Source organism: Sebastes umbrosus, chromosome 4, assembly GCF_015220745.1.
Source record: "Sebastes umbrosus isolate fSebUmb1 chromosome 4, fSebUmb1.pri, whole genome shotgun sequence".
Lineage (NCBI taxonomy): Eukaryota > Metazoa > Chordata > Actinopteri > Perciformes > Sebastidae > Sebastes > Sebastes umbrosus.
The window spans coordinates 9764180-9778195 of record NC_051272.1 but is presented as its reverse complement, the minus strand read 5'-3'; the positions used below and the strand labels follow the sequence as shown (position 1 = coordinate 9778195).

The following is a 14016-nucleotide window of genomic DNA, read 5'->3' as shown; positions in this document are numbered from 1 at the left end:
TCATCCAACAAAGACATGAAAGACTGACAGAGAAAAGACACAATTACACCCCGCCATCAATTACAGCAAGAAGGACAGAAGGGGGAAAAAAAGATGTGGCGATTCAGCTGAGACTGAGAGGAAAATGAAACACCACAGAAGAAGAAAGCAGCAGCTCAGAGGCAGATTTTCAGACACCACTGAGGAGCTCGCTGTCGCTGCAGCCTGGAGCTGCTGGTAATTTATTAGAGCTTCATCTACCTGCTTCTATAGCTAATGAGAGACGACACGCAGACAGAACCAAAACAGAAATCAATGGACCCCTCCTCAGCCGAGCCGAGCAGGGCGCCTGTTCTTGGCTATAAGATCCATGAATAAAAGAACCAAACGGGCCAAAACACCTGAGAATATTGGACTAAACAATGCGTGCCTCAGGCTGCGTTCACAACGAACCTGTTTGGTGCGGCTGAGGTTGTGTGAAATCTGTCAAACTAAGCCTGAATACCAGTGCTTTGGTACTCTGCTACTGTAGCATGGAGAGGTTTGAGGAAGGATTGTCAAGTAAACGTAAAGCAGGTGATGAACCAACTCAGACTGCTCCGGAAATGTGTCCACAAACACTCAAGGTTCAGCGTTCTGCTCAAAGACACAACATTTACTAGGACTGCGTGATAATGGGAAAAAAAAACATTAAGGGCTGCCCCTCAATTAAAATGTTTAATCCTGATTAATAACATGATTGTGCATTGTTAATCATTATTAATCGCAAATCAATCGCACATTTTTAATCTGTTCAAAATGTACCTTAAAGGGAAATTTGTCAAGTATTTAATACTCTTATCAACATGGGAGTGGGCAAATATGCTGCTTTATGCAAATGTATGTATATATTTATTATTGGAAATCAATTAACAACACAAAACAATGATAAATATTGTCCAGAAACCCTCACAGGTACTGTATTTAGCATTAAAAAAATGATATTATGTTACCAGTAGCTTCACTCTGGCTTTAAAAGCCTAAAAATTGCAAGTTGCATTAACTTTGACAGCCCCAAAACAAATATAGGCTAAAACAACACAGCTGACTCCATTGCAACATTAGACTTTAACAGTTGTTTTATATTTACCGGACAGCACTTTAATTTTCAGCGGAACAATGTTCCTTCCTCAGAAATAAAGTTTCCACCGACTAACAAAGTAATTTGTAGTGAAATATCCACTGAATTTGCAGAGAGAAGGTCTTTCTTGAGAGTTTTTCCTTTAATTATCCCGTGTAATATTCAGAGTTGTTGTATTGAAGACTTCTGAAATCACAATGGAAGAAATATCTCCAGAGATTTTGGATAATAGATCAACACACACATACACACACACACACGCACACACACACACACATACACACACACACACACACACACACACACACACACACAGTGGACAGTCACTGCTGTTCATCCTCAGAGACCAGATGATCTGAACACCTGGACTCTCCCTCCCTCTTCAGCTGCTGGTCCTCCTCTCTTCTATTTTTATCTCCCTCCATCTTTCCCATCACTCACAGAGAGGTGTACATCTCTCTGATTCAGCTGGTATTTTTATCCTCCTCATCTGTTCTCAGTTGAAGGATCTTCATTTTTAATAAATGTGCTATTTTGATAAAGAGACAGTCCTCCGATGATCTTTTTTTCTTTTACTCTCACAACTCATGAACTCAGGGATGACAGAAAATTAATATAAATAGCACAACAGCAACTTGATCAAATACACTGCTCTCATGAACACAGTAAATCTTATTGCCCCTCTCTAACCGTGACAAAATAGGCAAAAGTCGGACTCGGCGGTCTATTAATCCAAGTATAAAGAGCAGAATACTGTCTGACTGGAGCCCTGAGGGTTAATTAGCCTATAGCGTTCACCAAAGACTTTGGTCCTATGCTGCCTCCAAGCCTCACGAGTTGGCTCCTTTTCACCATCTCCTCTTTCAATTGATTGCTGACGGATAGAAAAGGGCAAAAGCTCTTAACCTAACGTCTAACATCCAACGACTGTAGCACCAGTTTGTGCCTCTCACACATAGCTGCTGGTAGCGTTAGCATTACCAAGCTTGAAAAACAGCAGTGGAAAAACAACGTCATACATGAACAAGATTTATTTCTCTTCAGTGGCGGTAAACACAACACGTGAGCCCATCGATAACTGTGCTATATTCATAGACTGTATATAAGAAGTGGACATAGTCACCATGACGTCATCCATTGGTTTGTGGACTGCAGTTCTGAAGCCTCGATTGCAGCATTTTGACCCTTGCCATCTTGGTTTTTGCAACCAGTAGTGACACGAGAAGGTAGGTTTTAATTAGGGCTGATTCTTCGCAAATTAATCGCACATTTTTTATCTGTTCAAAATGTACCTTAAAGGGAGATTTGTCAAGTCTTTAATACTCTTATCAACATGGGAGTGGACAAATATGTTGCTTTATGCAAATGTATGTATATATTTATTATTGGAAATCAATTAACATCACAAAACAAGGACAAATACTGTCCAGAAACCCTCACAGGTACTGCATTTAGCATAAAACATATGCTCAAACTATAACATGGCAAACTGCAGCCCAACAGGCAACAACAGCTGTCAGTGTGTCAGTGTGCTGACTTGACTATGATTTGCCCTAAAACTGCATGTGATCATCATAAAGTGGGCATGTCAGTAAAGGGGAGACTCGTGGGTACCCATAGAACCCATTTTCATTCACATATCTGGAGGTCAGAGGTCAAGGGACCCCTTTGAAAATGGCCATGCCAGTTTTTCCTCGCCAAAATGTAGTGTAAATTTGGAGCGTTATTTAACCTCCTTCGCAACGAGCTAGTATGACATGGTTGGTACCAATGGATTCCTTAGGTTTTTTTAGTTTCATATGATGCCAGGATCTTCACTTCACTGTAGCTTTAAGACGGAGTCCGCTACAACTTAAAAATCGTAGGTTGCGTTAATGCATTAAAGAAATTAGTGGCGTTAAAACGAATTTGCATTATGGCGTTATTATCGCGTTAACTTTGACAGCCCTAATACAGACTTTTAAAATTGTAAACCTACTGTATTCTTTAAGCAGCTGAGTGAAACAACCAAATTTCCTACAGAAAGGAAAGAAATCCATCCTATGTGAGCCCAAAAATGATCAGTCACAGTCCTGTGAAGAAATTTGTGTCAGTGTGTCCATGTGGTGTCCGTTCTAATATGTTGTCTTTTGAGTCACTAATTAGATCAGGAAACAAGTCTCAACACGTCAAGCAACAGTAACTTGTCCACACAGCCCTGTCGGCAAACAGACAGAGAGGAGGATCAGAATATATGTGTTATACTTAATATAGCAAGGTGTGGTTGAAGTGTAACTTCATGGTGGTAAAGCGGTATGTGTTAAAGTCTGACAGTCTAAGTGTGCTGTTCCAGAGGGAGAGGAGCCAGTGAGCAGGCTCAATCTGACAGATTGGATCCAGACAGACTTAAGGATTCCCTCGGTGTTAATGCTGCAGTCCGTGGATATCAGCCTCTCTCAGAGTCTCAGAGCTCATCTCTACATCTTAAAGGAATACATATTTGTTTGATTTTTTTAAAGAAAGTGACATATTTATCTCAATTGTGGTAATTAAAGCCCCCCCTTCAGTGTATTTTGGCATTTCTATGATATTTCATATTTATTTGAGTCATTTCCTGACTGAATTGTTTAGCCACACTGTTTGCCAACATTTTTTAGACTTAATTTTGTGCTCAAAGTTGAAAAAAGAAGGTTGTTGTTAAAATGTGAATGTGACATATGACTAAAGTAGAAGCTGCAGTCATACACCATCCTTGATTTGAGTCTGAGCAGCAAACCGATAAATCTGTTTATCGGTCTGTCAGTTTGTTTTTCTAGATAGTTAATACTAAAAGCAATAAAGCCATTTGAGATGATGATTTTACAACCGCTAATGGGGTTTTAGGCATGACGTGGACTGTACATCACAGCCTCTCATGGCTTATTGCTTAATTACACGTTGTAAGTTACTGGAAAATCCTAGTTGTGATGAATAGTTTTTGTAGGCAGAACAAGGCGCCAAGAGTATAATGAAACCCTGGAAACACAGGTTAGAGTTTAAAAATGGAATTAGCTCCTGTTTCTTTTCATTTCACTCCTCTCATCTCCCCCTTCAGCCTTTCTTCTTCTTGTTCTTTCTATTCTGGCCTCTAATGAAGCGGGACAATAATAGAATCTGTCCTAGCAACAGACACATTCTCCTTGTTATACAGGCGAGGATGATGTCTCAATGGGCCGTGAAGCAATCTGTAAATGGAAGCTATTTATGTTCTGAGCCGGTTACAGCGAAGGAAACAATCAGCAGAGGAGATTCACTGAGGATTACTGACGCGCTGTTTACTCTATAGGGTGGTATTCAGAGACTGTAAAGACTTCTGGACATGTCATTTAAGTCTGTTCAACCAAATTAACAAAAGGAACAGATTTTCTGTCTTCCCTCCGCTGGTATCTAACCAAGCAGAGAGCTTTGGTTTGATATGTCCACATTTTGAGGGATAAGGAACAAGCTGGCGTTCAGCCTCCCCAAGTTTTCTCACACTGGTTCCCTGTTCGATTCATCTATGTATTCACCTTCTTTTTTTTTTTAGGATTTTGAAATTGTTTTTTAATGCCAGAATTGATATAATTGCTCCATTTGGGTCTATGCGGAGGTAGAAGGAATTTACCTCTTATATTGTTGTAGTAACGTGACGTCATGTTCGTTTCAAAAGCCAAAACAATGCCGCAGTGAGCCGGAACCATAGATGTATTATTAGAATGAGAAAGCTGAAAAACAGCAGAGGGTCTGCGTGGATACAACCTGCACCCTCACATTTTAAATCCAAAGTGGTAAACACTACACATACAGTAAAGTATGGAAACACTTTGGGTTTCACACATTGCAGGAAAAGTAGAGCTAGACATCATGGCTAAAGCTGCATGTTAACTCTGTCATGGACAGGAAACGTTATTGTATTGCAGTAACGTGCGGTCAAGCCGGCCGTCTCTCTCATCTCCGTGGTAATAATTTTTCGGCCGGTTAAGCATGTATCCTAATAATCGCAGTTAATCAAAAATTAATCACACATTTTTTAATCTGTTCAAAATGTACCTTAAACGGAGATTTGTCAAGGATTTAATACTCTTATCAACATGGGAGTGGACATATATGTTGCTTCATGCAAATGTGTGTATATATTTATTATTGAAAATCAATTAATAACACAAAACAAAGACAAATATTGTCCAGAAACCCTCACAGGTACTGCATTTAGCATAAAAAAGTTTCAGGAGGTGGTGGCAGGCGGGGGCCGGGAACGCGAAGGGATGGAAGTGAGTCAGGATCTGCTGATGAGTTCAGACCTGAGCGGAGAGCAGTGAAGACAGCCTATGTCAATATGTTATTTAAATGTGCATATTAATAAAATGATAATGTGTTTAACTGACTAGTATTTCTGGTGCCGACTACCACAGCAACCGGGTAGCAAAGTTTATTACTAACTGCACACATCCCTAGTTATTAGGTTAATATCTAACTATACAGCAAGGAAGAACCGTCTTGAGAGTTGTTCATCTGATCTACTTCACACTCTGCAGGTGTATTACTGGGAACCCAAGGATGTGCAGTGTTGAATTTGGTGAAATTTGGACACGCAACACGTTGAATATTAATCATTTTTTAAGCACACAGCGCTCTGTGCAGCAGCGGAGGCGGGGCTTCAGGGCTCTGCAGTGCAGACTGAGACAAGCATGCCATCCACATCGGGCAGACCACGGCGCCACGCTCCGAGCGGGCACGAGCCCCCGACAACGCATGAGTAAGCTGCGACCTGTGTGTGTTTCTTCCCACGCGAGCAAGACTGTATTTCCCCGGTGTCAGACTGATCCATGTTCTACTTTATAACAGCAGTGGTTATGTCAAAGCAAGAGACTGATACGGCTATTTGGAAATTACCTCTGCTGTGTATTTGACCGACTTCTCTGACTACGAGTAAGGTGTATTGCTCAGGACCCAAGGAAGCGCAATGTCAGCCTGTTCTGAACAGGGAACTGCACTAGTCATTATTAACTTAACATAGTGTAATGGCTGTTTCAAAGGCTTAAGAAATCCCCTCCGCACATAACACACAAAGTGTTGCTTTTGATTAAATAATAATAATAGTCTCATATGTTTTTTTCCTCAGAGGCAGCAGAAGGACCGTAACTCTGATTTGATTTGATTTGTTGAACACTGACTCACTGTAAACCTGAAAACTCATGTCCAAGGTACGTTCAGTCCCTTTCTTCATGCTACAGTCTTCATCAACACTCTGAGTGCGTGTCAGCACCCCAACATGGTGAAAATGAGTGTCTGGATGGAGCTCACTGTGTAGATTCACTGACCGTCTAATTACTGAGCAGCAGTGTGTTGAGACTCTGAGACCTTCATGGTGTCCTACAGAATCTGTTGCTAATGAGGCTGTTTGCCCCAAAGAGGAACCGGCAAAAGTCAATGCATTTATAATCCAAATGTATTTTAAGTAATATCTGTTCTGGTTAAGAGGCAGCGGCAGTCTGACGGCCTGAGAGGTGAGAAGAAAAGGAAAGAAAAAAATCTAAAACTAAATAAATGTTATGGCTTTGTATTTGTAGAAAGAAGTTTGTTTTATTTTCATATATTTCAATTAGGGCTGGGATGATTCACCTATCTCCTGATTCCATACTATCACGATATTTGGGTGCTGATTCAATATGTATTGCGATTTTTAAGTATTGCAATTCACTACTAAGATTTATTGTGAATTCAACTTCTTCCATTGGAAGAAATTGAATCAAACACTTCTAGCGACTTTTTCTTTGGAAAATATCTAATTTAATACAGCAAAAATGTTTTATTTTATGCCAATATGTAACCAGAGATGTCCTGAAGTCAAATTAATCAGTCATTGTCAGGCATTAGTTATTTTATTTTTTCCAGCAACCCAACAATCAAAGAATAAAAACATTTCCCTCATAAATTAGTGATAATTTCTTTTTAATTTATAAGGGACATGTAATGTTTTATACTTCCGGTGGATATAATCCAATCAATCTTATTTCCCCATTTATATTTTGTATATACAGTTCCCTTTGTTAACACCTTATTTTGAAAACGGGACGTAGTCACACGTGTATACTTCCTCTAACTTCTCCAAGTCCGTCTCTAGCTCTCCCGTCAGCTCCGTTCTCTTTATACATCCATGGTCAGCTCCATCGGGGCCGTTTGAATGCATTTAACATAAGTGTCAGTATATGGGTGCTCTACAGTTGTAGAGTCGGACGATTTGACCACGGAGATGAGAGTGACAGCTGGCTTGACCGAACAATACCGTAAAGTGTTTCCATACTTTACTGTATGTGTAGTGTTTACCACATTGGATTTAAAATGTGAGGGTGCAGGTTCTGCCGTTTTCTGCATAGTTGTTCTAATAATACATCTATGGCTTTGGCTCACTGTGGCTTTGTTTGTTTTTTTAAACGAACATGACGTCCCGTTACTCAGACTACAACAATAAAAGCGGTAACTTCCTTCTACTTCTAAATAGACTCAAATAGACAGCCCTAATTTCAATACAGTCAAAGTTTCCTACAGCAGCATCTAGCGGACATTAGTGGAACTACAGCTGAAAACACAGCATTTACTTCATCATTCAGCCATGAAGTCTGTTGCACAAGTATTACAAATGAGAAATAATAAATATACAGTGTGTAAATGTGTCCACATGTGTCTGTAGCAGCTCACCTGGCAGGCGTTGTACAGCAGCTGGTGCTCAAACTTGCGGATGCTGAGGATCTGCTGGAACATCTCGTACAGCTGCTCCTTACTGAGGATGAGCTCCGACACGGCGCTCAAGTGCGCCCGCTGTGGCTGGCGCCGCATGTCCTCGTCCCCCCTGTAGATGGCGTCGTACTTGGCGATCCAGGAGCTCAGCACCGTCTCTTTGCTCAGGCCGTCGATCTCCGGGAGGCTGCGAACGCGCCGCTCGATGTTCTTCTTGAAGACATCGCGAAAGTCGTTGGCCGAGCAGCCGCCGCTCTGAACCATCCGGGAAACGCGCTCGCTCTTCAGGAAACCCTGCCAAGGAGAGAGATACAGTACGATAAGCACTTACAGCCAGACAACACTTCCTTTAGTCTATTTACACATTTTTTACACATTTTTTCCTGGAAAAAAAGTCACAAAATGCAATGTCTTCTGGCATCGCACTATTTTGAGAAATTAAATATGTGGCGGTACATTTCAGGCAGAATACCTTGCAGCATTCTGCTAATTCTCCATGCAACAGACCCTTTTCACAGCACATATTTTGACTTGAGAGCATGAAAAGCTCAGGTAGAATTAATAACAGTAATGATGGTGAACCAGTTCCAGGGCTCTGGTATTGTGAACGCTCACTCGGCGTCCTGGGACACTTAATGGAATAAAGCCGTCGTTAAAGGAAGTGCTTTAACTGATTAATGAAGTTAAACAAAATATTAAAGATTAAATAAAAAGCTGAGCAAAACTCAGAGGAGCGGCTTGATATGAGTAAAGCAGATTTGGGGAGGGCCCATTCACCGGACCGTTTCAGGGGCCTAGCCATTTCTGTGGGCAGGCCTGCATGTTGCAACGTATAAAAATCAGCGCAGCCCTTTTGTTTTCTGTTGGAGATAAATAAGGCCTTAGTAAAAGTGTCTTCAGTTATTTTTGTCCTTTTTCAGACAGTTAGAACCTCCTCTTTCAATGTTTTATGAACACGTCCCTAACCTGAGACTGGACGCAGCACAACTCAAAAGAAACATAATGTCACGACAGGTTATCAAGTTCCAAACCCCATCTGGGTTAGTGCTTCATTAAACACACTGGTATAATAAAAAAAGGCTTCCAATTCCTTTTATTTAGATTTAAAGACACTTAACAAAAATACTTTGAACCCTTCAGAAACCATTTAGAGGCTGCTGAACAGTTAAAGGACATCTTTCAAACTCTGTTCAGACATTTGAGAGTGAAATCACCAAAACATCCAGAGTGTAAACAGGACTGCCTTGTCCTCCTCCACACAGTAATTCAGTGGGGTCGAACGCTACACTCACGGTTCATCCACATTTGTGGCGTTTGACAGAAGTTCTTTATTCAGAGCGCCGCTCACAGAGTCTGACAGGAGAATAAGAGGCTCAGACTGAAGCAGCAGCAGCAGCAGCTCAGTGTGACATTAAACAGCCTCTCAGCTGGCTGCTTCACCTCCTCCTGTTAGTCGCTCTGAGACTGTGAACAGCACAACATCAGTGAGAAAATGATTCATCTAATGGAGGCCAAGAGCTCAGAGAGCAGCAGCTGAGGACACCAACATCAGAAAACATGTTATATATTCAGCTTCTATTGGTGTGCACACATTCACGTCTTTTCTTGATTGATTCCATCAATCCAAACTGCATTTGGCAGAGGAATACAGTATACAACCTATTTACATAAAATAAACAAAAACAGATTCTGTTAAACTTTGTTAAAGTTATGATCCGTGATTATGGAAGACCAAGTTTTACTTCTTTAGGTGTGGAAATGCTCAATACATTGAGGGATGACGTATTTTTGTAGGCCAACCAGGAAGTCAGCATCACCCTGGTTCCCTCGACAAGAAGCCAATGGGATTGTTCCATTGGGTTTTGGATTATTACAGAAAATAAGCTCTGTGGCAAACAAACGTTTATGATACTTACACGTTTGAAGTGTGAATGCAATCACCAGAAGTAAAAAGCTAACGTTATAAACTATAAACCACGGTTGCATGAGCGTCAGTATACACAACGAGGATGTAGGGGAGGACGAGTCTGCGTGATGATGTTTAATAGTCTCATTTAGCCACCTTTTTTAAAGACACATAAAGGCTTCAAAATTCACAAGTGGGATATTAATTGATGTATTTTATGTAATAGAACAAAAGGTTAAGATCTCTTCAGCTTGTGTTAACCACAGACCTTATTTCAGGCATCTAACTAAAAACCCATTGACTTCCAGACGAGGGAACCGGAAGTGCTAAAATGCTAACTCGTTTCCGGGATTTAGGACTCATTCCTGTAGCACTCTATATCACGTTAACATGAAATATTGTTGCACCTTGCAAGCCAAGGTAGCTGGCCAGGGTTAGCTGCTAACTGTACCTGGCCACCCTGGCCTCGCCCTTCCCAAGTTCTACCATCTCGTCCAAATACGGTCATTCTGGCTCCAAAAAACCACAACGGCCAAAATGCCAAACTCAAGCCTTCAAAACAGTAGTCCAACAGGTTCTTATCCAGACTCCTCATATACCGCCGTTTGTGTCCCACCCCTTGGCGTCAAAACCACTATAGTTACCTTTGACATCACTTTAGGATTACGCAACAAAACCACTTTAGCTAGGTTTAGGAAAGAACTAAATGTTTGGGCTTTAAACTGCGACATTTGTAGAGTGAAAATGAAACTGAATGTTGTGAACACGGGACACGGACAAACAGCTGAGCTGATTGTAACGTAATGCACGGGAAACAAACAGCGGTCTCCTGAATGAAAGCCTTGTGTTTGTTGGACCCATCCACCTCCCCTCCTGCCCGCCCGTGGTGTCTATTTTCGCTCTTTAAACTACGTCAGACACTGCGCACTTTCTCTGAGCATTTACTGTTGCCCCGGATGGGTTTATAATGTAGTTAATGGAACGCCCATTGCATTTCATACTGGGACAAAAGGGTGCCTTGTGCGGCGGTATTGAAAGCCGATGGCCGTGACAAAAGCCTCGGTATTAGTCCACAAACCAATGGGTGACGTCTGTAACCAAAAGATAGGAGGCTTTAATCCTTAAACCTTGTCTTTGTCTACTTTTAGCCAACAGTCCTGTAAAACTGTCCTTGGAATAAAACACTGAACCCTTTGACCTGTTATTTCACTGTAAATTCTTCTGGATGTGAGAGTTAAATACATCAAATGAAAAAAAAACTGCCCTGAAGTTATAAACCAGTAGAATTCATGTAGCAATCAAAAACTCCCGGGAGCTATACAAGTTATGGAAGTGAAACAACCTGGCCAGACTTTAATGCAATCATTTCAGATTGATGAAGCCCAGTGGGATGAAAACACAGGTTTTAATTTGCCCTTCAGTCTGCAGAGATTTTGTGTGATTATACAAAATGGAGAAGTTCTCCAGGGGCAGAAACATTAAGTCTGTAGACGTAAACAGCTCTGTGAGGAAGCAAGGAGAAAGTAAGTGGACCCATCACACATCTAAATGGTGTTCAGAGATTAGTTATTCATGTATGATTCGATTATAATAACACAATTGCCTTAATTAGAGAATTATAAACAAACAAAGCTTTAATAGTGTTTTTATCTTTATCGTATTGAGACTCAAATTATCTTTTTTCTTTAAATCTCATTGCAGCTGCAGTAATCACTTAATAAAAGATAAGAAGTGTTGTTTTATCTTTTTATTATTACCAACATTTACTCTGGAGAAACTAAAACCCAGTTAACCGATTCAACCAACAAGTATTGTGTGTGTATCAAAGCCTGATATCTCCTCTTCCTCTGTGCCACAGAGCTCCATTATTGTCCAACAATATCAATGAGCCATAGGGTTGCACTGGGTGATGAAGGCCACAGTTGTTTATTATAAAAACAACTCTGTGATTGTATTTCGAGCCCCTAAGAACAGCTCCATGTCGGGCTGATACTTCCCCTGTTTAAACGGATAAACTACACCAACTAGCAACTTATCTGAAATATTCAAATCATGGTTCGTCGCAAAGTTAAGGTGGTGATAGAATCAACTGAAATAACAGGCTGAGGACTGCATGAATGACATGACTGATGAGAGCCGATACCATGGAAACAGGAAGCTGTGAGGTTGCAGATTGAAACCAACTGAAGCCTCTCCCGTGTCAACCTTTTCTCACTCCCAACTCGTCAAATACCGGTATTTTGGTAAGCGCCCCTCGGCATCAGAAACCAAGTTATGGAGGCACCCTTTAGCGACAGTATGTGACGAACCGGGCTTTCAACTAACTCCAATGTAAACCCACCCGCGGCGTTATTCGACGGTCGGAGCAAGTGACGTAGTATTAATAGCCCGAGAGTCAGCTCGGGGCGGGCGAGGGTGGAGGTGGATGGGTCAAACAAACACAAGACTTTCCACCAGGAGGCCGCTGTTCCAGTCGCATGTGAAACTAAAAGTAATGTTGAATTATTTTGTCAGGTCAGTCTTGAGTCACGTGACTTGTCGGTATCGTCAGTCCCGTGAGTCACGTGAGTCGCTTGTCAGTGAGGTTAACATCAACCACGACTGTTTCCTAACCCTTTACCAAACTTCCTGTGAAAATGGAAGTTTATTTTGAAAGAAGACTATGCATGTAACAAGCATATATCAACACACCGTCCCTGGTCTGTCCAAAAGTAACAGAAAAGGGGTACCCGGTGCGTCGGTCTCCGATGCTGAGGGCCAATGACCTAGCGGTGGTATTTGAAGAGTTGGGAGTGAGAATGTGTTGATCTGAAATATTCAAATTATCATTCATTACAATGTTAGAGAGGTGATAAACTAATCAAATCAAAGTGTGTGAATGTACTTTGTTGGAGGCTGAGGACTGCATGTATGACATGACTGATGAGTTGATACCATGGAAACAGGAAGCACAGGACTGCCATAAGTACCATATGAATAAGCATTATGAATAATTCTGTGGTGTGTTTTGGAAATCCCTCAATATTTTGAGTCACTCCACAAATCAATCAATGTGTGTTTTTCTCACTATGATTGCAATGTTGCTGTAAGGAGGGCAAGATGGTGAAAGCTGATGAACTGATGAAGAAGGAGACACCTATTGTCTAGCAGTTAAACTTTTGAAAAGACAGAAATTGCATAGAAGAAAAGATAAAAATGCATATTCATAGATTGCAGATTTTTCAATGAGGGAGAATTTTAAGGAGGTAATTGAACTTTACCATAACAAAAACACATTATTATTCCAAGCAGAGTGTTTTCATGTCTTAAATCATGTCAGAAGGGGGAAAAAAAATCTAAAAATATTCCAATGCAGCTGCTGAATAGCTGTTGTAATTTTAATATGTTGGTCTATTCTGCAACACGACATCTATCGCATGTCTGCCCATCCTGGGAGAGGGATCCCTCCTCTGCTGCTCTTCCTGAGGTTTCTTTCCCCATTAAAAGGGTTTTCTGGGAAGACAGAGGGTGATGCATGCTGTACAGATTGTAAAGCCCCTTTCACACAAATTTGTGATATTGGGCTATATAAATGTAATTGACTTGACTTCTTGGTAAATAGCAGAATGTGTGCACTGGTTGCCACTAGCGGTGGGAAAAATAATTGATTCTATGCAGCTTTAGCCGTGATGTCTAGCTCTGCTTTTCCTTTAATGTGTGAAACCCAAAGTGTTTCCATACTTTACTGGATGTGTAGTGTTTACCACTTTGTATTTAACATGGGAGTGTGCAGGTCGTATCCACGCAGACCCTCCGCCATTTCCTACTTTTTCCTTGCGGCTTGCGGCGGCCGGCTGGTTTGTTTTGGTTGAAGGATACAGAACGGATATGACTTCACGTTACTCAGACTACAACAATAAAAGCGATAACTTCCTCCATATAGACACAATTGAAGCAAATATATACATATTTTTCCCACCCCTATTTTAAATGCATTCAAACGGCCCTGATGGAGCTGATCATGGATGTATAAAGAGAACGGAGCTGACGGGAGAGCTAGCGACAGACTTGGCGAAGTTAGAGGAAGTATACACGTGTGACTACGTCCGGTTTTCAAAATAAGGTGTTGACAAAGGGAACTGTATATACAAAATAAATATATGGAAATAAGATCTATTGGATTATAGTCACCAGTATATAATCCAGTATATCTACAGTATATATTCCCTTATAAATTAAAAAGAAAATACCACTAATCTTTGAGGGAAAATCTTTTATAAATAATGCCCGACAGTGA

The 14016-nt window shown here is 41.0% G+C and overlaps 1 protein-coding gene across 6 annotated transcripts in view; it reads right to left on the bottom strand.

Moving 5' to 3' along the window:
• cadps2 (Ca++-dependent secretion activator 2) overlaps positions 1-14016 on the bottom strand; it is a 206068-nt gene that overhangs the window by 125607 nt on the left and 66445 nt on the right. For all 6 annotated transcript variants that reach the window (XM_037767073.1, XM_037767075.1, XM_037767076.1 and 3 more), the window contains exon 3: positions 7796-8128. In XM_037767073.1, coding sequence (XP_037623001.1) covers positions 7796-8128 — 333 coding nt within the window. The remainder of the gene's footprint in view (positions 1-7795; positions 8129-14016) is intronic.